Source organism: Phalacrocorax aristotelis, chromosome 11 (assembly GCF_949628215.1).
Source record: "Phalacrocorax aristotelis chromosome 11, bGulAri2.1, whole genome shotgun sequence".
NCBI classification, from domain to species: Eukaryota; Metazoa; Chordata; class Aves; order Suliformes; family Phalacrocoracidae; genus Phalacrocorax; species Phalacrocorax aristotelis.
In genome coordinates, this window is record NC_134286.1 from 20,333,483 (window position 1) to 20,360,582 (window position 27,100).

A 27,100-nucleotide genomic window follows, 5' to 3' on the forward strand; every position below is an offset into this window, starting at 1 on the left:
TTTCCTAAACTAAACAGTTTTGAAGACTACATTTAATATTCTCTCACCCTGTCACTGAAGTACAATAAAATGGTTTAAAAATGGAAATCAAAACTGATCGGTGTATTTCCCATGTTCATGCTCAAGTAAAACAAAACAAGTAATCAGCGCTTACCGTAGCCTGTCGTTAGCAGAAAGGACTTGCTCACTTTTCTTCTTTCCTTCTAGTTTGTGCGTGGGTACTGGAAAGAAGGCAGCAGAAGTACGCACTCGCTAAAACCCCTTTTATTGCCAGCAATAAGGTGCCTCTTGGCTGGAAGCCTGAGGAAGACCCCATGTTTTGATTCTTTATATCCAATTTTAAGACTACTCACATATTCATTTTTACAATATCCATAAGCTATTGGCTTTGGCCACGACTTCCCTTGTTACCATTCACTTTTGAGTACTTGTTCACACAAACTTCCTGTGCAAGCACGCTTAATGCATATTTATTAACTGAGTTTGCACCGTTTTGTTGCAACTTTGCCGCTTTCAGCCTGTTTGGTCTGGTTTCTTCTAACGGCGGACCCTCTTGTGATGTGCGAGGTCACTGTCAGTCCAGTTCACTTGCGCATGTCTTCAAAGCCATCTTTACATGGTAGCTTTTTCTTATGTGACATTCCCTCCTTCTGTTTTGTGCATACTTGCACACTTTAGATTGGAGCAGAATAGTGTTTGTACCCACGAATTTAGGCGCGCCAGGTTAAGCAAAACAGCAGAATGTGATCCCTAAAAGAAGTAAAACTCCTAAGACTGTTAATATGAAACTGATAAATTGTTTCAGTATTGGGGTAATAGAAAGAAATGGACCTGACCACCAGTTACACCATTCTACTCTCTTCAGATCCTTTCTTACATTTTGTACTAAAGTTTTAAAGTTTTTCAGTTGGGCTTCTGTTGCTTTATCGTTATCTGTGAGATTCAAAATCTTCACACCCATGGTTGGCCCTAAGCAACAGGTAATCTATAGCTGCTCTGTTTTCTAGGGTTGCTTCCCAGATTAAGCATTGTTCCCCTTGCAGTAATAGAATCAAAGTGGAGGTGGCATTCAGAGTTTTTGCTAGCGTACAAGCCACCTCTGTCAGTGGGAGGTTGGCACCTAGTGCTAGTGCAGGGACCTCCGCTAATGATACGCTTAATGCTACTGCTTTGCTCAACAGATTTGCATTTGAGTCACAATTCGCTGGTGGGGCCTGAGATGGGCTCCTGCTTCTTTCTGTGTCACATTAGGTTGAGGTATTTCTTTTTAGTATGGAGATTGTGAGTCTTCCAAGTGTGCACAGACCTGCGGCTGCATTTTTGGGTATGTAATTATAGGTCTGAAGTCCACAAAATAGAAACCATCCCTTTGGAAGACAGATTATCAGCAGAGTAATAGGAAACCTTTGTTGTTGTATTACAGATTAAGTCACTGTTGTTCAGAATTACTGATGGTGCAGCAGCGTTAACCATGTACACGCAAGATCCAGATGGAGTCACACTGAGGAAGTCGGAATCACAGAGCATGCTGATTTGCAGCCAGTGTTGAGACTTTCCCTATATCACGATGTTGACTGTAGGTTAGGTTCACCTTAAACCTGGGCAAGTTTAAGTCATTATGTATTAGTGACAGGGGTGTGCTCACACCTACAAAATGTTGTGGGGTCCCAGCCCTGGGACCAGACCAACGTCGCGGGCCTGCTGAAGTGGAAAATGCCATGATGAGGCCGAGGAGAGGGGCAGAACTAGGTTTAGACTTGGTAGTCACCCCTTGCTTAGCCCCCAGCCCCAACTGTGCAGACTCCTATAATATGCCCCCGCCACTCCCCACACTGCTTATCAGCTGCCATAAAATTAGGCCTAAACTTAGGTCAAGAGCCTGGACAGTTTCTAACAAAACACCCTGAGGAAAGTATTTGAACCGAATCAAGAAGCCGTCACCCACTCGCAGCTAAACACTAATCACAAGCGCAACTCGTGGCTGAGGGTTTAGTTGTGTTGCTTTTTTAAATTATAAAATTGTGAACATTTTTGCTGAACCATGAGGCCTTCCTTCCTCTTTGTCCTCATTTATCTACCCAAACAGACCCTGTTCAGCTCCAAAAGTCATAGCAGGGTGTGCTGTGGTGATTAAGACTCTGGATACAAAGGTATGTAGGGACTAGGGGCTTCACACCAGCTATAAAATCAGAGAATAGGAGCAACTCGGAGGAGCTCCCTCTCAGCTGGCCTGAGACCCCCACCACCTTTGACCTTGCTGCGGACTGCTGGAACACTGAACAGGTTGTATCCCCCTTCCCCTGACTTCATGTATCTTGCTCTACCGATTTTTGTCTTACTATGTATTGAGCTTACTATATGGTTTAAAGTGACTCCCTTGAGGACAGTGGAAAACTTAATAAATTGTTGTATATGTTAACTGCCTGGCATCTCATCAGTGAAGTGTGTTAATAAACAGAATCTGTCATGCTGCGGATAATAATCTGGGAACAGAGTATGATAAATGTGTAGCTGCAACTTCCATGATACCTGACCCATACCGTACACAAAATTCATCTGAATTATTTAAGGCAGTCTTTGCTAATAATAGCCACTGGTTTGAACTCGGAGTTACGTGTTGTAGTGGAAGTCCTCCGATTGTGTTCAACAGCAGCAAAAGGAGGATCGTGATCAGGAGTTTGGCACGGCTTTCACCTGAGAGTGGTGGATCCACGTGTCTTTACCTGCAATTTTGAGAGCAGAATAAGTACATAGTAACACTTGCACAGGACCCTCCCCCCTGGTTGTAATGCATCTTTAGTCGTAAAGATCTTTATTGTGACATAATCTCCTGGTTGATATGGAGGCAAATAGTCTCCTAAAGTTTGTGTAATTACAGCTTCATCCTGTTTCTTTTAAAACTGTTTTGTAGATATAAGACATATTGGGTGACTGCTTCATCCGCTGCCAGAAGGTGCGTGTGTGTTTGAACAAAAATTCCTAGAATTCTGTCTGGTCTTCTGAATAAAATCCCAGAAATTCATGACCTGGGTTTGGGCATCACCTTAATTCCCATAGAAAACTAACTCTATCCCATCTGAAACCAGGACACCGTTTTTGTATTTCAAGAAGCTACAGACAGAAAAATAAATCTAATGTTAGATACAGGAACAAGCCTCAGGCTCTCGTGCAAACATTTTAGTTACAGGAATTTATTGCTTTTAGAGAACCATTTCTATTGACATAGGAGATATATATGTTTACAATGGATCTTAGGAAGAGCCTCAATTAGTGAAAGGATGAGAAAAAATGATTGGCAAACAGAAAAGAGCAACAGCATACTGTTCAGTCAATAATACTAAATTCTTATTCACAGATTTCAGAGTACTTTTCAAAAACGCTGAAGAAACTGAAACAGAGAGAATGAAGGAGGTGTGCCTGAGCCACCCAGCAGATCAAGATCAGAAAACCAGATCTCCTAGATTTATAGTGGATGACAATCTGAACGCGAACTAATGATATTGTGCTGTTGCAAAGAAATATCAATCGTACTAGGATGTCCACTTTTATACCAACTATGTTCCTTCTTTCTAATGAGTGGAAAATCACAGAAAAACAAGAAATCATCAGGTCAGCTCATCCATCACTATGACCCAGACTAGCATCAAATAGATCAGCTAAGTGCCCCAGGTTATGACAACCTCTGGAATTATAATTGTAATGTTAATCAGCTTTCTCATACAGTCAACCACATAGCCCCAGAAAAGCTTATACTGGCATAAGACAGCGTTGTGGTTTAATGTGGCAGGCAGATAAACATCTCGGGGGTGGGGGGGTGGGGAGCAGGAAAAGGGATGGAGAATGTGCTGGGTTTGACTTGGGTAGAGTTAATTTTCTTCATAGCAGTTGTTTGGGGCTGTGTTTTGGAGTTGTGCTGGAAACAGTGTTGATAACAAGGGGATGTTTTCATTCCTGCTGAGCAGGGCTTGCACAGAGCCAAGGCCTTTTCTGCCCCTCACCTCACCCCACCAGTGAGGAGCTGGGGGTGCACAAGGAGCTGGGAGGGGACACGGCTGGGACAGTGACCCCAGCTGACTCCAGGGATGTCCCACACCACGTGGCGTCATGCTCAGCATATAGAGCTGGGGGAAGGGGGGGACATTTGGAGTGATGGTGTTTGTCTTCCCAAGCCACCGTTACGCGTGATGGAGCCCTGATCTCCTGGGGTGGCTGAGCACCTGCCTGCCCGTGGGAAGGAGGGCATGAATTCCTCATTTTGTTTGCTTGTGTGCACGGGTTTTGCTTTACCTGTTAAACTGTCTTTATCTCACCCCACAAGCTTTCTCACTTTTACCCTTCCGATTCTCTCCCCCACCCCACCGGGGGGAGGCGAGTGAGCAGCTGCGTGGGGCAGAGCTGCTGGCTGGGGTTAAACCACAACAGACAGTGAGAGAGAAAATAAGTAGCAAGGGGAAAAGGAAAGGCAGCAATGATTTACACCAGGTGCCTTATACCAGTGTAACATACTGGATGCAACTTGATCTCACTGAATATCTTCTTTATTTTTTTTTAAAAAAACATGCTTCTGAATGATCAAGACTATTTTAATATTTCATTCTGTCCCCTTCAGCTTCGCATCACCTGCAACGTTAATAAATATGTTTCATTATTTACATCATTACTAACAAAAAGACCCAAACTGAAGAAGGCTCTAGGAACCCAGCAATATATTCTTTCTCTTTCACAATCTTCTACTGCTTACTCTCCATTCAGTTTTGTATAGACTTCATAATACATTTATCCAGCCCGTACTCCTCTAACTTTTTAATGTGAATGTCATGTAAGTGTCAAAACCTAATCAAACTGACAACGGGCTCTGTCCTACCCACAAGGCCTGTTCCTTACTGGAGGAGAAAATCAAGTTACTGGCGTGATTTATTTTTGACAAATCCATGTTGACTGCTATAGCTCCCTGGTTATCATCTAGGTGCTAATAATAGTTTGGGAGGTTATTTGTCCTTGGATTTTTCTGGGGGTTTCAGTTATTTACTCTGATAGAGCTGTATTTCTCTGGCTCCATCCCACCTTGATAACAGCAATTTACAGTTGCCTCTTCTGTTTTTTCAGCATCTCATTCACCTTTTTAAGTCAGTCAATTCTTCAACTGTCTTTCGATCACGTTCACTAGACTCTAACAATTTGAAAACATTTCATTTACCTGAGTGCTCCTAATCTGTTCTTTACCTACTCTGGAGTGAGACGACTTTGTTTTCAGCATCACCAGTCCTAAGCGTCTGCTCGCAGGTGATCTTTTTGGACATCTGATACAACAAAGCCACCAATCACTACACCACCAATACTACAACTGCTTCACAAAGCCATAACCCAGCTGCCTCCAGGAACTAAACCTCGCTTCCACTGCACAAGGCTCGGTTTTGCACATACTTAGGTAACTCGTGCATGCACACAAGCAGGGTCTTGGGACCAAACCTGGCTTCTGCTGCGCAAGGCTCAGTTTTGGGCACACTTCAGTAACTCAAGCGCACACAGAAGCAGGGTCTTGCACTCTATGGTATCGCACAAGCGCACATCTGCACACACTTACCCCATGCTTCGACTGCAGCTGAGCTGAAAACCCTCATAACTTCGGCCTTTTATGGTGCGCGGGTAAGACGCAGGCCACTGCAATTTCTTGGCCGACTACCACCTGCTGCCACAGCGCTTGAGAAACTAGTTTATCAAGTTAAGGCCGCCCGTGGAACCGGGCCTGGGAGCAGCACGGCGGTGACAGGCGGGCACGCCGGGCCCGAGCAGCGCGGAGAGCGGCGAACTCCCTCGGGCCCTTCGCCTCCTCGCCGCCGGTGGCACTGAGGGGAGGGCGGGGGCGGCCGGGCGAACCGCGGGCGCTGCGAGGAGCAGGAGGAGGAGGAGGAGGAGGAGGAGGAGGAGGAGGAGGAGGAAGGGGAGCCGCCGGGCGAAAGCAGAGGCAACAGGCAGGAGGAAGCCGAGGTCGGGGCGAGGGAGAGGGGAGCGCGGCCCGCCGGGGAGGAGGCGGCGAGGGACGGAGGCAGTGGCGGGAGGCGGGAGCAGCCGGGGCGGAGGGAGGAGCGGGCGGCCGGGCGCAGCCAATCCCGGGAACTCGTCCATTTTACGGTGTGAGTCAGGCACGTCGGTGGGGTGATGCTACGGCGCCGGGAAGGGGCCGGGAGAGCGGCGGGGAGCGGCCCGTCCGCCCGGGCTCCTACTCTTAAACCGTGCCGCCGCCGCTGAGGGAAGCGCTGCTTCCTCCTTCCCTCGCCGAGGCCGGCCCCGTGGCGGGGGGACGCTGGGCCTGCCTCCCTGACGGAGCTCCCGCCGGCGGAGGTACCGGGCCCGGCGGCGGGCAGGGGTGGGCGCGGGAGCGGCGGCGGCGGGCAGGGCGGCAGTGGCCCGGCGGAGGAGGGCGTCGCGGCCGGCCGTCGTGCCGCCCCGCCGAGGGGGGCGGCCCCGCCACGGCCGGGGAGAGCGACGAGCGTTGCCGGCGGCGGAGGGAGAGTGCCGGGCGGGGAGGAGGAGGGCTGCTGAGGCGAGGGGCTTCGGCCGCTGCTCGCAGGCTCCATTCATCGGTGGCTCCTCCCTTCCTGCAGGCTGCTGCCTGCGGGTCTCGTCCGGGCATCGAAAGGAAAAGCCCCGGGTCAGCCCTGCCCCGAGCCGAGCTGCTCGCTTCTCCTGAAGCTTGGGGAGGAAGGGGACTACAGAGGGGCCGTCCTTGCGTTTCATGTTTCGTCAGCCCGACAGCATTTTGGCTTTGATTCCGTCTTGCTCCTACCTGTTCCTGGACAGTGACGGGGAGGAGAAGAGGCACCGTCCCACCATGTCTCGTTACAGCCTCCATAATCTGCTGGACTGGATGTACGGGGGTGTGGACCCCAGCTTTGCTGGTAACGGAGGGCCAGAATGCGCGGCCTTTCTCTCCGGGCAGCAGCGCTTTCTGGAGAGTTTGGTCTTCCTCAGCGTGGGCGTCGTGGAGATCCTCCTGTCCCTGTGGAAGCTCAGGCAGCTGCACTTGAGGGAGCTGGAGGGTCACCTGCTGCAGCAGCCCCAGACTAAGCAGGAGAGCTTGGGCAAGAATGTGCTGCTGGTGGTGCTCTGCCTCATCTTTGGGCTGGAGGTGGGGTTCAAGTTTGCCACCAGGACTGTCATTTACCTCCTGAATCCCTGCCATGTGGTCACTATGATGCAGGTAAGGCTTGTGTATGGTTACCGGGAAATTTGCTTCAGTTTTATACTTGCAAAGCAGTATTTTTTTCCCCGTAGTCGGTTTGTGGACTGAAAGTGCGTAGCAAAAGCACAAATGCCAAAAACTAGTATGAATGCTTTAAATCTGATTTAGTTTTTAATCAGCTGAGTTGAAATCTGTGGATAAAACAAGTCAAGTGAAAAGGTGAAATTTGGACTAATGTCCAAATCTCTAGTTGAAGATACAAAAAATTAAAGCTGTCTCAGCACTTGCTATCACCTAATCTTTGTTTCAGGGATAGAAAATGCTGTTTCCACTAACAGCGGTGGTAAAATTTGCACCAAACTTAATAAAACAAGATTATTGCTAAAGCAGCTATGTAATTTACAGGCAGCTTTTTCAAGCAAGTCACTTTTAGGGTTGTGAATGTATTTTGTGAAGATGTTGAAGCGACAAATTACTCTTCATTTTGTGCAGGCAATGTTGGTTTACCTTTCTAATTTTCAAAGCTGAATAGGAAGGAAACAGGAGTTACCATGTCTCATACATGGGGTGCACAAACCTATCTGGCTTAATACCTGTGGATATACTATGCACTTTAATGACTTGTGGCTTAGTTGTTGGTGCATGATAATGTGCAATTTGCATAGCTTCCAAAATAATGGAAGCATTCATAAACAGTTACTGAAAGGCGGTATCTAAAGCTTAGAAGCTGTGTTTGTCAATAGTCCTGTGCATGCACTTGAGTTTCTGTTTCACTGAGCTTGGTAAGGAGTGGGGGAGATGTCAAAAATTATTTTAATTATGCTAATATTGTACCCTCACACTGGACAATGTACAAAATTTAAGCTCAAGAATTAATAGAAGAATGTCAAAAAGGCTTTCATAAAAGCTGCTGTGATAACATCTATGATCAGTAAGAGGTGAAAATCGGACCAATTTTTTGGTTTCACCAAAACAGGTAAAAAATGAGCTTAGTCTCCCTTTACAGAATGCGAAATGATCTGGGCTGTATCAGATCAAGCCAGTCGTTGCTTTCACTCCTGGAGAGCATTTCCTAACAGGAATGGAAACATCTTTTCTGGTTGTACCAGAGGTCTGAGGGAGACGGATATTGTTTCAAGAGGAGAAAAACAAGCTCTTACAGCAATATTCAATACCTTTGTAGCAATTAACTTACATTTCCAGAACTTAATTAGTAGGTTATGTAAAGTCCTGAGCAGTGATGCAATGTTAGCTTAGTGTTTTACACCATAGGACACTTAACTTCCCTTGAAGTGGTAACAATTGCTGTGCAATCAGTTAGTCAGTATTGGTAATGAAGGGGAAAGTAGAAGGTATGCAAGAACTGTAGAAATAATTCAAATGAAATAATATAACCACATTCCATTTCTTGACAGTACTCAATATTTACTGGAAAAACTTCCTATTAATTCTCTGGGAAGGAGGTGAGGATACGTTACCATTATAATTTGGAAGTTTAGTTGTCTTGATATGGAATTAGAATCACAGAACATGATATCGTAGTAAGTATTCAGCAAAATCTAGTGCTTATACATAAATGGGGAAGCTTGTATTGTTTACCTTGTTCATTAATGCTTCCCCCAGGAAGACACTTAGCCTCTGTAGTCAGGCATGGGTGGTTCTTAATCACTTCTTCACCAATTGTGAAGGTTTTTTTAAATAATTCTCTGCTAATTACTCATTAGAAATGGTGTTCCAGCATTTGTGAAATTGGAAGGTGGATATTTCAGCAAAATTCAGAAATCATACCTCTTCATCCTCAAACAGATATAGAACAGAAATAGGCCTGGGCTTAATGTGGAGAATGAAAATAGCTGCAAAACCAATAGCTTTCAGCAGAGAAAACAGATTAGATGCAAAGATAGTTGATGACCTCCAACACCAGAAGAGTAATACATAGTAGCTGGCATCTTGCAAGCGTTGTTCTTCTGGCCTGAATTTGCTGAGGGCAACAGGTTGGCAAGATGAAATGTATGAAAAGATAATTTATCCTTCACTTCTGTTCTTACAGTAGTTTGTACATAATCCTGCTGCTGTGCCTAAACATTAGGATGAACAAAGTAGGTGAAGAGATGAAACATGCTACAGCAATCAAGATGACTTCAAAGGGAAGCCAACAGTAGCTGTTGGTAAAGGTCTCTTCTTTCACTCAATTTCTGTTTTCGTTCAGCTAACTGTTTCACCTCAGAGCAACAAAAGCTCTGGGCTCTGAGCCAAAAATAGTTGAAACTGGAAATTATCTTTCAGATTTCCTCTGCATAAAAGCAAAAGTCATGCTTTTAAAAGACCCAAGACTGAAATGAAATCACAAAATAAAATGGGAATTACATTTGTGGTGCATTTGGGCAGGCAGAACTGTGTAATATAATACAATGGATACTGAGTTCTACAAGTGAGTCTGTTCTGATCAGGTGTCTGATTTCTGCCAACCCATGTTCAAATCTTTGAATTTTCTTGTTTTTCTTATGAAAAGGTTTTTCATAAGTGGGAAGAACTAGTTTAGGTCTGTTATTGCAAGGGTGAATTGTTGATCAAATGAACATATTTAATTGCTGATTCTCGTGGTTAATCAGATTCAGAGAATTTGTTGCTGTCCTGCCACCTAGTTGCATTATCTAGAAACAGTACTGCTCATTTCCCGCCCTAATCTTGGGTTTGGCTTCTTGCATAGCTTTTGGAGGAAGAAGGGCAATATTGTGCCTTCACAAGTGATATAAGTGCACCATTGCTGAGAGGTAAATACTTAAATTTTTTTTAAAATTTGTATGTATATATGTATTTTAAAAAGGTGAATGGAAATGTCTGTGGTTTCTGTGACAGCTATCTGATGAGGATGGAGGTGTCCTTGTGCAGTACAGTATTTAGTTAGTATGTGGTGCAGCAGGAGAGACGTCTATGAAGGAGTATCATACTAAGCTCTTCCTTTACATGAAGAGTGGTCTTACTGAAAATTATTTGAATACCTCTATTAAAAAAGAAAAAATAGCATTCTGTTTTTAGGACTGAGGAAATGATTGGCCCAATGATACTGCTGTAACCCTGACATAGAAGGGTATGCTAAGAGGAAAACATTAAGTCCACTAGGGTGTTGCAAACCTATTCTCCTTTCCATAGCAGAAAAAAGTCAGCATATGTTTAGGGGGCCAAGTGTTATATTTTCAAGACATTAATCCTTTTCAGTATTTTATGACCCTTAATTATGGTATTGAAATTGAAGATGTGAAGGAAACCTTTTAAGTTTCTGATTCAGCAGTGTAAGAGGGAGGATCCACCTAGTAGCCAATTACAGCACTACTGATTTCTTTAAAAGCCTTGTAAAGGAGACTTTTATCAGCATTCAGAGCGGGGCTGTTGAGAAGCGTATGCAAGTGTTGTGTCCCTGCATATGAGCATCAAAATACTTACAGCATTAGAATTGCCATCAAAAACTGTGTTCTTCATTATTTGTTCCTGTAGCCCCAGTTTGTAATTTCTGACATGTATTTTTCAAGCTGTTATTTGTAATCAATGTAATTTAATGAAAATGTGTAAACATGGGTGTGTCTTGATGTCCTGTAAGGTATCAAGCTGGCGTTAACAGGCAAGTAAGGTTACATGTAGACAAATACAAACCAGGACCCAGAGATAAAATTAGTCTGCAAAAGGGACATTTGGAAAACAAAATGTAAGGAAAAACTATTAGGCGAAGCCGCCTACATCAGAGTAGGCGGGTAACAATGGTGGGGTGAAGTGATCTCAAAAGCCCTGTCAAACCTCAATGATTACATGAATATTTTTTTTTTCTTTTTTAAAATTTGAATTTTAGGTTTGCGAGTTGCATCTTGAAGCTGGTAGTTTTAAGTTGGTTTCTCAGAGCTTTGCTAAGCCTATTCAGTTCTAAACACTGAAGGTTATGACTAATCAGTTTGTAGAAATTAAAAGCATGTGTGTAAGTTTCTTGAAACCTTGCTTAGGGATGTGGCAGAGATATGACTATAGCCTAATCCTAACACGATAGGTACAGCTAGTCCTTCTCCTAAACTGTTGTAAATTATCAGCTTCCTTGATTTTAATATGCCAATGCCTTCTTTGAGAAGGGTGATGTAACACTAGTCTGCAAAATGAGTTTTGGGATTTTTTTGTTTGTTTTGGGAAGAGGTTTGCAAGTGTTCTTCCTACAGAATCATTTCTCAGTGGTACATCCTGAGCTGGTAAGTTGTCGTAATTCTCTTCCAGTTCTACACCTAACTAGTGCACTTAAGACAGATAAGGACTGATTTTTGTCTGGAATAAAGAAAATGTTTTTATAGGAAATATCTGTCTTGCTGGATGACTCTTCAAACAGTGGTCTTTTCAGGCAAAGGGAAGTAAACTCAAGGGGGAGTGACAGGTAGAAAAAAGGCAAGGGAAAGAAGTATAGGGGAGTCCAGTTCTGTCCCGAGATCTCGATCTGATGTTTGCGTGACGAAAAACAGTGCTAAGTGCATCTGCAGTTCAGTAAATACTAAATCCTGTGTTCATTATTTCCAGTTTTTTAGTGGCCTGGATCCTTTCTGTCCTCTGCAAAAGACGCTACTGTGTTTTTGGAAACAATGGGCTGGTTTTGGAACTCTACATAATAAACATAGCTTGACTGAATCCTGCATTATTTGGGGATATGTCCCAACATATAACTAACCAATTATAATTATCTCCCTCTCTCTCCCCTCCTCCCATCCCTTTTTTTTAAAAAAAAAAAAAACAAAAACTTGGAAAAAGTGTGATTTCTTTCAGGTGTGAATCTGGATTTAAGTTGTGTACACTGCTCCTAAGTGCTTTGTAATATTTGGAAGAATCCAGTTAAATTGTGTATGGTTTTCTATACTTTGTCTCTTCAAAACCTTGAATTAAAGTTAAAGGGACGTTCATGTCCTGTTATTTGGGAGTGAGTATGAAGAACCCTTGATTACAGAAATTCAGTACATTTTTATAGAAGTGACACTGAATAATGGTATTGGGTTACATGAGCAACAGCCTGCAAGTAAAAGTTTTATGAGTTATTCAGTCTTTAAAGGGTGGCAGTAGTCTAAATCAAAGATGTTTTCCAATAGTTTCATTCAATGCTTAGTGTATTAAGACTGTTGGGCAGATGTAGAGCAGCGAAGGAAAAATTTCCTATGAATATATACACATTTTTTTCAAAATATAAGTATCTAAATATAAGCTTCTAAATCTCCCTTTTTATACGTGTGCATATTTCCCTTAGCACATAAATTTTTTGTATACTTCCCATGTTCCAAAACCTGGTACTTCTACTTGCAGACCTTGTAATTTTTAAAGTACCCCAGAAGGTAGGACTCATTTCAGGAGATATGATAAAAGTGAAATTTAGTAGAACTTTATATGTTAATGATTGTTTAAAAAAATAATTGAGGAAATCAAGGCTATATATTTGGTGTATAGTATGATTTATTCCCAAATCAGTACATTCAGGGGGTGTGTGAGTCTGCTGCAGCAAGGTCAACAATCCTTTCAGTGCTCTGAAATGCCATCTGGTAGACATAACATTCCTCAGTTAAACTTAAGTGGAAGATGTGCGTAACTGGAGCTCACAAACAGGTGGGATTATGAAGTATGCAGCTTGATTTTTAGATCTGCATAATACACAAGGCTTTTTTCTTACAACTGCAAATCAACTTGTGATACTGCCTCTTAAAGCTGATGGCTAGAGAGGAAATTCATCATAGTGCGTGTTGAAAAAGGGCAGCTGAATTAAAGCACTGAAAGCACAGTATTCCTTGATGACAGGCCTTATTTTTTGCAAAAGAGTGCATTTTACTGCTAGAAAGAAGATAGCAGCTCAAGGGGCGTAGATATGAAGTGACAGGTCATGAGACACATCTTCAGTTCCTTCATACTGGGTCTGGGATGTTCCAGAACTATAAATTTGGCTTTAAAAAACCCGCCCATGGATTGCTTGTATAATTTAATCTGCCCTTGGTTCCAATAACTGTAATTTCTTTCTTAATTGCTACAATTTATTCTCAAGCAATGATTTTGTTGTGTTTAAAAAACACTGTCAACTGAAGTTTAGAGGCTTTAACTGATACCGTAATTAATGTAATGGTTATTTATTGAGCTGACAATTTTAACACCATATATATAGTTTGTTTCCTCATTGGGCTTATTTTTAGTAATTCCCAGCACATAGCATAGAAATAGGGAACTAATAGTTTGAGGCAAGACAAGGATTCTTATGCAGAAATAATGGTAACTTTTGATTTAGTGTAAAAAGAATAGCAAATGTGTCTGAAGGCAGTGAATCAGTTTTCTTTGTTTGAAGAGACTACAGTTAAGCCACTTTAATTTAGGGAAGATTTGGCCAGTACATGCTTTATTTTGAGCTGAAATATGTGTGCATTAGTCAAGGTGATGGGGATCGTGGTAAGGTCATGCTCCCAATGAATGCTCTAGCTGAGGAATTGGAGTTTAAAGCTCTCACTTAAATTAAGCCTTTGTTTTGAAGTTGCTGGAATTTGGAAATACCCGCTGTGCTTGAGGATAGAATGCATTCTTTGGTAATTCTCACCTTTACTCTGTATATCCTTAGGAGAAAAGAATATAAAAAGTGGGGAGTTGACAAGAAGTAATCTTACTCTCTGAAAAGGAGCAGGAATTGCATGATTGGAAATTCCAGAATGAAAAACATAACTTTCTCTTACCCCAAATATTTACACTGAGGGTTATTACCTAAAGGCCATTAGGTGAATAATTAGGTAATCAGATATTGGATTGTTCTGATGAGATCATCACAGACCTTTTAATCTGATTATTTTAATTCTAAAAACCCCTTCTTTGTTGCCTGCCTTGCACTGCTGTAAATGTTTACACGCCTAGTCATAGAGGCTGAGTTTTACTGCAGTGGTTGTACATCAACCATGTTCACTGTAGCAATTTGAACTGAGTTGGTGTTCACCGAGAGCAAGTTCTGCACCATGAATGTGAAACCTGTGAAGAGTGTAATGGGACTCATGTTTCTTGTGACACTTCCCCAGGGCTTTAGATAGATGTGGTAAGGATTTACATTTATTCAGATTGCCAAGTAATCAGTGTCAAGTCACTTCAATTGTTTATATTTTAATACCTCGGTAGTTCATGAAATGCCTACCTAAATTATCAGGAATATGATATTATAGGCCTTCGTTTTTTATGGATTGTGTTACTGTTTCTGTTTCTTTGGCAAAAAATGTCTGTAATAATAAAGCCATTAGATATCTATTAACCTGCTGTTTTTAAAGATTACAAATTTCTGTTGTAAAATTCTACAAATTGAGGAACTGTGGACTGTGACAAGGAAAACGTATTGGTGACTTGAGGCAGCGAAGAGCAGGGCTTTCTAAGATGGTTTTGCTTCTGTAGGAAGCTGATATGAAACATCATGCTTGGCGAAAAGGTACAAAAGTGAATGTGTATGAATATACACATGAAAATCTTACTGTGAACTCAGACAAGCTTCCACGCTGTCACGGACAGATGTGAATGCAAGTTAATCTAAATTCAGTGCAAACTAAACTTTCTTCAGAAATTGGACTTCTGAATATTTTTTAATTCAGCCTTTTTTTTGTTCTTTTACCCCAGATAAATTTTTGATTGTCAGTTTTTGCTAAAGCATTAAGCTCAGAATGGGGAAGGAAGTAACCCACTACTAGTGATGGGCTGATGCAGATAGTGATTAGAGAGAAAAAGGAAGAAAAATCACCTCAGTGACACTTTTTCTCTGAAATACTGATTCCTAAGATGCGATAACTAATGCTACTGCACACATGAAGACCTGAGTCTTATGTTAATAATTAATCTTAAAATATGAGAAGTCTAGAAATCTTTTGCCTAAGATGGTAAAAGGGAGGAAGGTAAGCACAGTTTTGTTGAGTAAACAAGCGTGTGGAAGGGGAGACTAATCTAGAATGTCCCAATGACCATACATAATTTACAAGACAGTAGATTGGAGATGATGGAAATTCTTCAGCTTGCTACACTTCTTTCACCCCTGGGTAGAACTGGGAAACTGGGAGGTTGGAAGGAGGGACAGGCAGCTTCCTGTGTTCCCAGTCTGGTTTATATAACACAGAAAGTACTTTTACTGCAGAATTACTTAATGGTCTGCCAGCAATGTTGCTTTGACTCATGAATATCCTTAAAGCTAGATCAGCAGTTCCACTGGACACATTAATTACTCCCTGAACCTCTCCGGGAGCTGTAGTAAGGCAGCTGTGATTTTTATGCTAAAACTTTAAATACATTCACATTGCTGCTGTTCAGTAATGAGAATGTAGCACCTTTTGATCTCTGTTCTCTTTTCGGATTTGGCAGTCTGAACTTGTCAAAACACAGTTATAATTTCTTTTAAAGTTACCTTTTAGAAGGCAAACAGATGGCTGTTAAGTGATATGGCTGTTCTGTGCTGAATTGATAGTTTATGCAAAAACAGTTGATGTCTTAACATGTACCTCGATGCTGAATCAAATCTGTATGATGGAGTTGTTAAACCATTACATTCTGATAAATGACAGGGTGATTTTTTTGAACTCACTTAAAAAGTTAATTTTAGAGATAATTAACAAAGTCTTCTAAATCTTTTCAATTATCCAGCTGCTTGAATGTTCCTTGCCTTACGTTTTACCATTGCACGGGAAAATGGATGGTTTTCACATGCACAGTAAAATACACTTAACTTTACCACTGTATCTTAGACTTTTAAACATACCTTGCAATTTCTTCTGCTCTGGAGGGTACTTTGATACACCTAAGAAAGGGTGAAAATTTTTTATTTCGGTGCAGATTGACCAAAACCTGTGTGTCTCTCTCTTTTTTTTTCTTTCATTTTTTTTAAAATTTATTTCAGTTTTGGATTAATCTAGTTCCCATGAATTTTTCATATTGCTCTGAATATTGCAAGTAGAAATTAAAATCTAACCTCCTGAAGTCTTCATTTTGTGCTAAAAATCAATTTATGACCTGCTTAAGTGACCATGACTGGAATGTTTGAAAAGAAAGATATGTTTCCAGTTTGCTGCAACATGATACTAAATCAAACGGGTGGCTCAGGGACAGAGAAGCTGCTGCTTTGAAAGGTGAATGAAATCTGTGCTGCGTATGTGGGGTGCAGGGGTTTTGCCTGTAGCGTGCTTAGCTATCTTTTGCCAGAAACCACTGTACTCAGACATCCGTAAGTGTTCCCATTGATAATAAAAGTGCTAGTTTGTGTGATGTTTGATCTGGAATGGTTAGGGTTGTGTGACTTGTTCTTTTCTTCCCCCACTACCGTTGGAATTGTCTTTTTAGTTTGTTCCTGATCAAACGATTTTCTTTGTGTTATGCATGTTTGTCTCAGCAGGACTAAGACTCATAGAAAAAAAAGCCTTTCATGACAAGTTTTGACTGCACTCTATGACTTGCTGCACTAACTGAAAAATAGCATCATTAAAATACTTCTGAAGGGAGCTCTTAGGTGTAATATTTTGTAGAGGCTTGGAATGTTTTGTAATCGAAACAACCTGGAGATCCAGCCGAGTCATAGAACAACCCGTGCCCCCAAAAAACAAAGGAAATATCAAATCGGTGAGCTGCCCTTCTGTAGAGTGCTCATGGAGTGAGCCAGTAACATTTGATGACTAGAATGGTATCCAGGCTTAGATGTTTTAAGAGGTGTTTTACTGCAGTTTAGTATCGCTGTTACACCCTTCAGTCCCAGCCTTTTTGAACAAAAGATTGTGCATCTCTCTTGAGAATAGCTCTTGAGATTTTTACTAGTCTTGATTTTTGAAATGTTGATTACTAAAACTAGTGGTGGAATATGGCATCTTCGCATGTCAAACTAGGAGATATTAGGCAAACGAGAGAATTTGCAGCTGGGAAATAATTTTATGACAGTGGTCTCAAAGCTTTTGGAACCCGTAACATAACATAAATATAAACATCCTTGCCAGTACCTGAGAATTTTCCTGGACATAACTCCAGCATGTACCACAGCTTCTCATTTTAGGTATTTAATCAACTGTGTTTCAGATTTCTATTTTAGGCATGCCATGGCTCATAGTGACAGGCTGGGTAAAATGCTTGCAGGCATTCTAGTATAGTATTGAGCTACAATAGGTCACTAATATATTTGGACCATATGTTAGAGTTTGAGTTTCTCAATATCTGAGTATGTTGGGGTTGCAGTAAGGCAGATTTAGTAGAATCATCTTACCTCATGACCTATTTTTTAAATTATTTTTTGTTTTTCTTTTTTTCCCTCCAAAAAAAGGAATCCATAACAAATGTTATGTAAAAGCACTGCTGGATTAAAAATGCACAATTATACAAATACAAAAACCTTTCCTTTCTTACTGTTTTGAATCCAGCAATACAGTTAAATAGAAAATAGGAAACCAGGTATGTTTGATGGTTTGTGTTCTTCACTTTTTTCCCCACCTCTTTATACAGATGCACTTGCCCAGTGCTGAAGTCTGGATGTGCAAACTGTAAAAGAGGTTGTTTGAATAAAATTCTTTCCATATGAACTTAAAAAAAAAAAATCAAATAATGGAAACCTCCGACACCTCCAAGTTAATGGATAATTACAGCACAGGTGATGCTTGGAGTGCAAGAAGTGAAAATACTATTAGGGGTTAACACAGTGCATAGAGTTTAGGAAATTGGATTGTATTAAATGGAGGTCAGATTAAAGTTAATGTAGTTCTTTTTGGTTTTAGATTTTTTTCCCACAATTCTGAAATTTGGGTACCTTTTCTTGTCATATTTTGGCAGTAGGAAAACAATATAATAAATTAAAAAACCTAACTTGCTGAAAAATACCAGCTCCATATGGTTGATATTTAGCTGTTTTTCCATGCATGTGAGTTTGACTTTACCTAGAGGCACTATTGCAAGGTTAAGGAGTATGTTTTTTTTGGTTAATTCTGACTTCTAAAAATGAATTTATGATTATTTTTTTAAATCTATCCCCAGCTACCCAGTTCCTCTTTAACAGCAACATTTCCCTTTTTTGGCTATGCTTTCTTTTAGTGGTTAAAAAGGGAGCGAACTTGCCAGGGACTTGTGGAGGGCCAGTGTAATGCTTTGTGATACCTACCTGTTGCTCTCTGGTTCGTCCTGCCAGGAAACCTAAAGGTAGGAAATGCATAGTCTGAAAGTATTATTTTTGGATTAGTGAGCAGATGAAGAGTTGCAAGTGCTGCTGAAGCCCTAGAGGATCCACCTCTCACACAATACCATGGGAATAGGAAGGGCTGCCTTTTATCTCTCTCTGCTTTTTATGTGGGCAGAGGCTGTGGAAGTAGCAGGGAAAGAAACCTTGTATCGACCTCCCTTAACAGTGGAGTGTATCCTAACAGACTTTGCTCTAGTCACTTCTTAAAGAGAACGTTTTATCTATAACCAAATGAAGAAATATTTCTCTCTAGGTCACATCTTCCTAGATCAAAAGATTAAAAATAACACTGTACAGGTTTGTGGTCTTTCACATGATCCTGTTTGTGATCAAAGAAGCTTTCTGCATAAGCTAATGCAATGTTACCTTCTTAATGTCTTCAGAATAATCCTTTTACATGCAGGTTCTCCTACCTGCTACACTGGCACAAATAAGTAATACAATCAGATTTAAAGAAATAACGATCTCTGAAGTTTACTGAACTCAAAAGGTATTTCTTGGGAACCCCATCCAATACTGAATGACAGGGTTGCACAAGTTTCTCTTAAATTTTTTAAAAATATACTACTACAGGTGGAAAAATACCATCCTTTTCTTTTTGCCTTCCAGTCCGTCCCAGACCTGTCTATCATTTGGAGCTTTCTCATCTTAGTGCACGGTTGGAAGAGGGGAATGTGGAAGAGACTGATTTGCCTGGTCCTGGGTTAGTTTGGAGCATCCATGAGTTCAGTCTCTTTAAGACCTTGTCTCAGCGAAGGAACAGTTAAGCAGTGCAATCCTGTACGTTACAGTCTCCAAATTATAACAGCCCTGCTGATCCATCATGTGTTGCGCTGTGACCTTTGTATTTAGGCTTATGCAGGGGGGTGCTGGCCATGTGGTTCTTCATGCCAGAAATATTTCCCATGGGGATGGACACTGATATTTATGGTCTTCAGGAGCAATTATGAAGTAGGTTGACAGAATTTCTGACTTTTCATCTGGGTCCTCGAAGTGAACTTCTTGGTGGTTGGACTCGATGATCTTAAGGGTATTTTCCAACCTTAACAATTCTGTGATTCTATGATTCAGTTTGCGAATTGACCAGTGTTGCAAGTTTCTTTGCAGTTTATTGCCTGAGAACAACTGTAGAATCTTCTGTGCTGGTGAAAGACTCGGACATCCCGACTCACAATATTGCCCCCACCTAGGACTTGTTATCTCTACATTTTGTCAATGCCATTCATGATTTTGTACCCTCTGTTTCCCCTTGCTCTAATTAGCCTATGGTCTGTCACAGATTGAAGAGTCTTAGTGTCTTAAATCAATTAATGTATGGAAGATGTTCTATACTTTTTGATCATTCTTGTGGACCTCCATAACCCTTTTCTAAATCTGCCTGTTTGTTTTCTTTTTAGAGAGAGGGAGGCTAAAGGGGACGGGAATGATCAGAACTGTGCTCAGAATTCAGCCTATCAGATGATGTATATTTTATAGCTTATTTTCCCCTCCTGAAATAGTTACTTTTGTACATTTTGGATTTCAGATTAATTCTTTTGTCCTTCTTTTCATTTGTAACACAAATGTAACATGTAACAGATCTGACAGAATAAGGAGGGACATTGAAGTTGTTCCGTAGTGTTTCTTCTAAATTGAAAGTTTAGTTATTCTGCCTTGAGCAAGGAAAAGCCTACTTCAGTGTGCTTTAAAATACACGCTGGCCTGTTCGCACTAGAACTGCGCAATGTGCCAGAGAAGGGGCCTAACATATGTGCTACCCGGAGCGCGTAAAACCTTGAGAGTTCCAGCAGGAAAACAGAGGCTGGCAACTCTTCACAGCCATGCTGCTAATTTAATATGACATTGTTTGGTTTATAAAACATAGCTGTTTCCTCCTGCAAGGCAAAGAATTTCATTTCCAGTGTGACAGTGAAATGTAATATGATTATGGGCTAAGTATGTGAACACTTGCAGTAGAGCTTGTGAGCTTGTCTGCTGTGAACTAGATATTTTAAGACTGCTAATTACTCTGAGCTGAATGATGACACTCTCGGTAATGTTTCAATCTACTCAGTGATACAGTTCTTTTGAAAATCAGATACAAGGGTGTCCTGTAAAACATCCTTTTTAAGAAGTTGGGGTTTATTTATCATGGGAAGTATTTACATATTTAGAGAGAAAGTGCTTGATATTAAACTGCTGAAGTGGAAACATTTTAAGAACTCTTCCATTATCCTGAAGTTTTAACATAAACATTCTAGTTATGATTGCTGCCATAAAAATGGAGGTCAGGCTTGTTTTCTGAAAGATCCCTCACAACAGAGGGACTTGCTTGCTTAAAAATATTAAATATTTATTTTTCCTTCATCTGTTCCTGAAACTGTTTCTTGCAGTAGAGTTGACTTAAAAATAAGCAGCTGTGAAACTTCTTTCTCTTTGCCTGTCTCCATGCTGGTGAAGTGTTTAAGGTTGGTATGTCCATCTCAGTCTTTGTAACAGCACCATCCTTTTTTGATAATACCTATCTTTTATCATGGTGGTAAGAATCACACAGTACTTGCACTGTCTTATACAGTACAGACTTGTGCGGTAGTTTTTGCTCTACCATGTGGTAGTTGGAGCACTCTGCTGTCTGTCAGGAAAAGAAACGACTGGTGTGATTAAGACACATTTCTGGCTTGATTATTTTGCGGATATAGGGGAAAGGTCAATCTGGCTTGGTTTTGGTGGGGGTTGTTTGTTTGTTTTAAGCTTTAGGAAAGAAAAAGAAAAAATTCTGTATTGGAAGAACACAGTTTTTTCCATGAAGGTATGAACTATGCTTCAAAAGTAACATGTCTCCTGTCAGATTCCTGAATTTAAGGAAATCATAAAATAATCTGAGTTTAGAACTCTGAATGAACTAGTGAGACAAAACACCCTATCTCCTTTTGCTAACCTCCAACATAGAATGTTTAAAAAGTTTGACTAACGCATACAAGTAGCATGGGGAAAAATAGTTGTTATAAGACACCTGTAGAAGATATTTATGGTCTCCAAAGAAGGGAAAATGTAGTCCACAATTCAAGGAACTTCAGTTTAGTTAGTAAACAGCTTGTTGCAAAAACATGCAATGATGGAATCGTGAAGCATAATTGTTAAACACTTATTCCCAGAAGCCATATGGGCCTTATGTGCAAGGTGATGTATAGATACCTCGTAAGATTTTTCTGGCATATACTTTCTTCTTTTCTTTTTTTCTTACCACAAAAGGCATGCGTTAGTGGATTGTCATCATGCATCTGTTTTGTCCTCTTCTTTAACCTGCCCAGATGAGTTGGAATTCCTTGCTTTTTAAATACAAAACCTAAGAGAAACGGATTGGATTTTAACAGTATTCACTAAGAAAATGTCTTGGGGTACATCCAGTTAAATTTAATTGCTGCCTCTTTCTTGCTGTGCCTTTATTACAGTTCTGTATGACTTAGGAAAAACGATTTGTGTGTGTGCATGTGCATGTTCTAAACTGTTGTTGAGACTGACTAGAATTAAGCATACAAATAAGTGGATCAGAGAAATAAATGGCTGTATATTAAGAACTTGCACTGTAAGTAAAATATTTGGAATTTGTACATGTATTTGTTTGGCAATGACAGTAAGCCCCTTTTACACACAAGAGCTCAGTAGAGTGATTTAGGCATCAACATTTCTGATGTGGCTGCAGCAAGTACATGATCAGGTGGTAACGAATTTTAATGTACATCAGAGGGCTCTTCCCAGCCCTGCAATGCTTCAAAGAAACATGTTTGGTTAATTGCCTAATCTTGTCAACAAAGCAGATGTATTCTCCAGATGTTGTCACTTGTATTGATTTAATGACAACTTGTTTAGTAAGTTGGCAGTGAAATAATCTATTGTGAATTTATTTTAACAGCAGTAAAAAGTGTGATCCATTTTTTTCCCCGAAATACTTTTTATCAGACAGTAGGCCAAAGTCTTATCTTTGCAGTAGTGGACAATATAAGGAATAGGATTTTTATCACTAAACACTTATGTAGCAATCTCTCTGTATCTAGAGTAAGACTTACTGATACGAAGTACTTTAAGTTGCTGTGAGAGGTTTTGGACAGCAGTATCAAAAGATGGTGGTTATCCTCTAAATTTACATGAGGCATTGTTGCAAATCAACAATGCTTTATTACATAAAAATTTCAGTCAGGTCCTATTTATGGTAGGAGTGTGGCCTATATAGGAAAAACTACGAATTGTATTCAGTTACTTTTGGTCTTGTGAGACAGGTAGCTAATAATTGATGAAATTTTTACGGTACTTTAAAAACCACTTTCTCGAGTGTGGCAATGGACATATTTAAAGATGACTGCTGAGCTTATGTATAGAGCAAATACTCTGGTGGCCCTATTTTGGGACGTATTAAGAGGCTTTTAGAGACAGCCATCTCACGTGAGATCTTCAAGAGCTGGGTCATGCGCTGCTAAAGTGAAGGCAAGTATTGCCGTTGTAAATGCTTGGGCTTTAGCACAGCAAGGACCTTACCATGATTGAGGGCTGAGAGCGCTGCGGTAGTAAAATGGTTGGTAATAGAGTAATCTGCTTTATGGGAGACCTTTTATAATGACAATATCAGAGGCTAGAATTTGACTTGTTTCTCAGGCATGGGCAGAAGCCGAACCCTAGGTGCTGCTTGTACCACTTTAATCCTTTTATATATAGGTAATGTGAGACCTTTTAATTTGTTGAAGATGTTTAGTCTTTCCTAGCTCTGCTGTAAAACAGTTCTGCCTGTTAGAAATGATTTGTGACATACAGAACTGGGAAAGAAGGCTATAGAAAATGGAGACTAAAAGAGATCATATCATTAATTTAAATTTGTTTCTAACATTTCAGATTTTTCTTCTTGCCTGTCCTCCATGCCGGATTGCAATGATTCTCTTCAGGTAATGCCTCTTCCCTACTGTATTTCTGTCTTTTTGCATAATGTATTTTAGTAGTTAATCACAGCTTAAGTCATAAAATATTAAGATATCTATTCAGTTGGAAAGGCATATTGATTGGGTTGAAAAATGACACCTTGAAAAGGGTCAGGGCTTAAATTGTGGGTGTTGAGCCGTACCCTTGGCTCTTCTGTACTGGTGGTTTTGGCCTCGCTAAGTAACATGAACAAGCGCAGGCACAGATGAGAGTGCAGGCATCTTTCTACAGATTAACACATGGGCTTGTGTAATTTATGTCATGTGCCTTGTACCTTTTTATTATCCTCACCAAAAATTAATAACTGGGCTTCATTGGAGGTCATGTGTACAGTAAGGGTCTAGTTCTAAAACTGCAGATACAAGTTAAATAGTGAAAGCAAATTCTTGCTGACTTTGGATATTTCTCAAACCTACACAATCTTTTCTAAAATGTTCCGTATCGTTACTAACTTTAGGAAGCAGAACTGTTTCTAATGTGCAGGAAGCTCTGATGGGCTACTGCAATAGAGTCCAGTAAGCAGCTAAGGAGTGTAACTGGTCGTATTGTGGGCAGGGTCGCAGGACTTCCCAGGCGGAATGGTAGTCAGGACCATAGTGACAGTTAACACAGCTCTTTCTTGTCTTAGTCTAGGCAGTGACTGGAAGAGTGATGCTGGGGGCATGCCTCATGAATTATTTTGGAACTGTTACTGTCTGTCTGCAAGTTTTTGCTGCTGTTCCCTATTTGGGCAGGGAGTAGGCTGAATACAGAGATACTGTGTTAATGCCTCCTTCTCGGAGAGCGTGAAAAGTGTGTCTGGTGTCCAGGCAATCCTGGATTTACTCTGCATTTGTAAAAGGCTGGTTGCAGAGCAGAGGCCACAATGTTTGTTGTTTCTCAGAATGAGCCTTTCTGTTTTCTAACACCTTGACAGCATATAAATCACGCTTAGAAAAACTGTTTTGAAATTGTAATACCTTCCCCCACCTCAAGTTACTGTTGAATTCCTAGCAGTTTATAACAGGCAGTGGTTGTAGACAGTTTATTCTTTGCTTAGTGTCTTATGTAAAATAGACTGAAACAGTACTGATGCTATTTTTGTGTTTTTGTGATGCAGCAGTCGTTCAGAAGATGATGGACGAAAGCTGTACAAAATGCAATATTATAATACTACTTTCCTGCCTTATTCTTTGTTTAGAACTTGCTGTTGCATTTTCACAAATGTAATTCTTCTTTTATTTAAGAGACTTCTTCCAAATTCCTGAAGCTTTACTTTGAAGCTGTACATTTATAGAGTTAGACAGGAGTAAAAACCTGTATCAAATAGGGTATTTTAAGCTTTGAAAGATAAATGAACAGCAAAATTCCAACTATTTAGCAGCTTGCATCATGAACAGGATTAACAGAAATGGGCAGTCCAGGCTTTCTAGGAATCCAAAGCTCATTATAGAAAGCAGTCCTACGTTAAGAAGTTATTTAAAGAGAGGTTTTTGTCCTGGTTGTTGCATTTAACAGTATCTGGGTATTGCATTTAACAGTGGCTTTATTCAAATTTAAGCCAAAAGAATTTTCTTAAATCTCTTACTTTTACTGAAGAGATACTACACAAAATATGTGAAAACATTGTGTTTTATTTCCATTTCTGAAAATAATACGACATCTCTTTTCTAAGGTTGCAGATGCATATGCTGAATGGGGCCCTCTTGGCATTGCTGTTTCCTGTTGTTAATACACGCCTGGTGAGTGTACTGTACCTTTCCTCTTCCTCTTTTATTTATTTCTGAAAGATTTTCTTTGGAAAGGTGTTTTTGCTTTGTTTGGCCTTAAAATGAACTTTAAATCAGGCTGCAGGTTCCTGGTACAGGTTACTAAAATGCAGCCAAAACACCAGTCTTGGATTTATTTTTTTGGTGTGTGTTTATAAACCAGTGTGGAAAGCAAACACTGCTGTATTGGAAGTGTAGAAAAAAATACTTCGTCAATTCCATTCTAGCCTTTAAATGGAGGGAATACTTAATGGCTTTGAAAGAGGCTTTCACAGGTTAGTGTTGTGGCCTGTGGTCACAATGCAGTTTCAGGATTTTCAGACAATATGTAAATGTAAGATTCCTTAGGCACGGAAAATGCCAAATGTTGTTGGTGGCTGCCATCCCCTCTCTTCCCCAGGTTAGGCACAGCAGGTTTCTTTTCTCCATCCAAGATTTCAAATCTGTTATGAAACTCCTGTCTCCTGGATAAAAAAATCAGCCTGTTGGTGTCCTCAGTAAGAGTCTTAAAGGTGTTGAAAGTTAATGGTAAGAAAAGTTGTCCTGAGTCTGAGCCATATGAAATATTTCTATGGATCATTTTCAAGAGCTGTTATGCATGCACATGTAGGGGGCGCGTGTATGTGCATGGATGCCTACATGCTTGTTCATTTTTTTGTCATTTGACTCGTGCAAAAATCTGTGGTTGCTGTTATTTGTCTGTTTTAAGATAGAGTTCACTTTAAGTTTATCTGCTTATGTGTTTGTGGTGTTTGGATAAAGTACTCATATCTATATCCATATAGCATGTGAATTAATTATATCATTAACAAATTTGTTGTGGACTTCAGACTCCATTACAAATCTCATTAGTGGCTCTCCATGTGCAAATCTGGACTGTCTTAATAAGATTAAGTATCAAAATCTGCATCAGTGTTGAACTGTATGGATGATATGCTGTGTTGACTGGCCACACTGGTAGCTAGGAGACCTGAATATTGTCGGCTTGTAAATGGTTTCTTTTTCCCTCTTTAAGGCTATAAAATTTTGCACTGGGACAGTTTAATTACTACAGAGAGGATAATACATCTGTAAATTTTTACATGTTAAAATTAGTCTTCCATGAAGCATGACACATACATGCACAGGAGGTTGGATCATATTTTTCAGATTTCAGAGGATTTAGTAGTGTAATATAACCCTAGAGTGCTTTCAAGATTTACATTGGCCTTCCTAATCTGGTAACTGCAGATCTTCTTTTCTAAACTCTAACAGCTTATGTGCAGAGTGCAATTATATTTTAATAAAACTTGATACTGCTGAAGGGGCATCAAATGAATAAAAGTGTGTTTTCCTGATAAGGAGACCTCTTTATTTTGTATTTCTAACTATCTAGTTTTTAAGTAAATATAAACTTTAGCACAACAGAATTATTTTTCTGAGTAACCTTCTAAGGAAAAAATGTTGAAATATTTAGTAAATCTTTAGCTTGTATTTTCTCTGCCATTATCATAGATCTCATTCATATTAGGGCAGTGGTGATTAAACAGGAAAAATACAAACTACTTATAAAATTCTCTCCTTAATTAAAGATGGAGGAGCCAAAGGATAATGTCCAAGAGCAAATATTTTTGGAATAAATACAATTTAGGATATTTTTGGCCCAACAGCTGCTCACTAGGCTGTTCCCTTTTCAGTGTTTCTTCTGGCACAAGATAATGTGGGTGATGTTTTAAAGCACTGCTGTTTTGACCCAGATTCTCTTGTGGTAGACACACGTTGTACTCTGCAACTGTTGCTGTAGTTATTTACACTGACATTGTCCTGAAAGCAATAAATGTCTCCTAAAACTTAGCAGGAAGTTCAAAAAATGACAATAATTTTGTCCATGCTGTCTGCTCTGGTTTGTAGTATCTAAGTGAAAAACTTTCGATTCAGTCGAGAATTGGAAATTAAGAAGTTGAGGCATAGAGACACAACATTTCATGATATGTTAAGACATATTTTAGTGTGCACGTTTCATACAAAAATTTT

At 40.2% G+C, this 27,100-nt stretch overlaps 1 protein-coding gene and 1 long non-coding RNA gene across 3 annotated transcripts in view; one reads left to right on the forward strand and one right to left on the reverse strand.

Moving 5' to 3' along the window:
* Positions 1–242: 242 nt before the first annotated feature.
* On the reverse strand, positions 243–5,999 carry LOC142063451 (uncharacterized). Its single transcript, XR_012662768.1, has 2 exons — positions 5,585–5,999; positions 243–2,723 (listed from the first exon to the last, which is right to left on the reverse strand). It is a non-coding gene; the product is annotated as an uncharacterized LOC142063451 (long non-coding RNA).
* Positions 6,000–6,184: 185 nt separating this feature from the next.
* Positions 6,185–27,100, forward strand: part of TMEM164 (transmembrane protein 164) — a 42,950-nt gene continuing 22,034 nt past the window's right edge. The window contains exons 1-4 of one of the 2 annotated variants that reach the window (XM_075107240.1): positions 6,185–6,342; positions 6,606–7,201; positions 23,256–23,305; positions 24,994–25,060. In XM_075107240.1, the coding sequence (XP_074963341.1) occupies positions 6,737–7,201; positions 23,256–23,305; positions 24,994–25,060 (582 nt within the window). In that variant the 5' untranslated portion in view covers positions 6,185–6,342; positions 6,606–6,736. Of the gene's footprint in view, positions 6,343–6,504; positions 7,202–23,255; positions 23,306–24,993; positions 25,061–27,100 lie in introns of those variants that run through there. The other variant, XM_075107241.1, reaches the window with a different exon arrangement.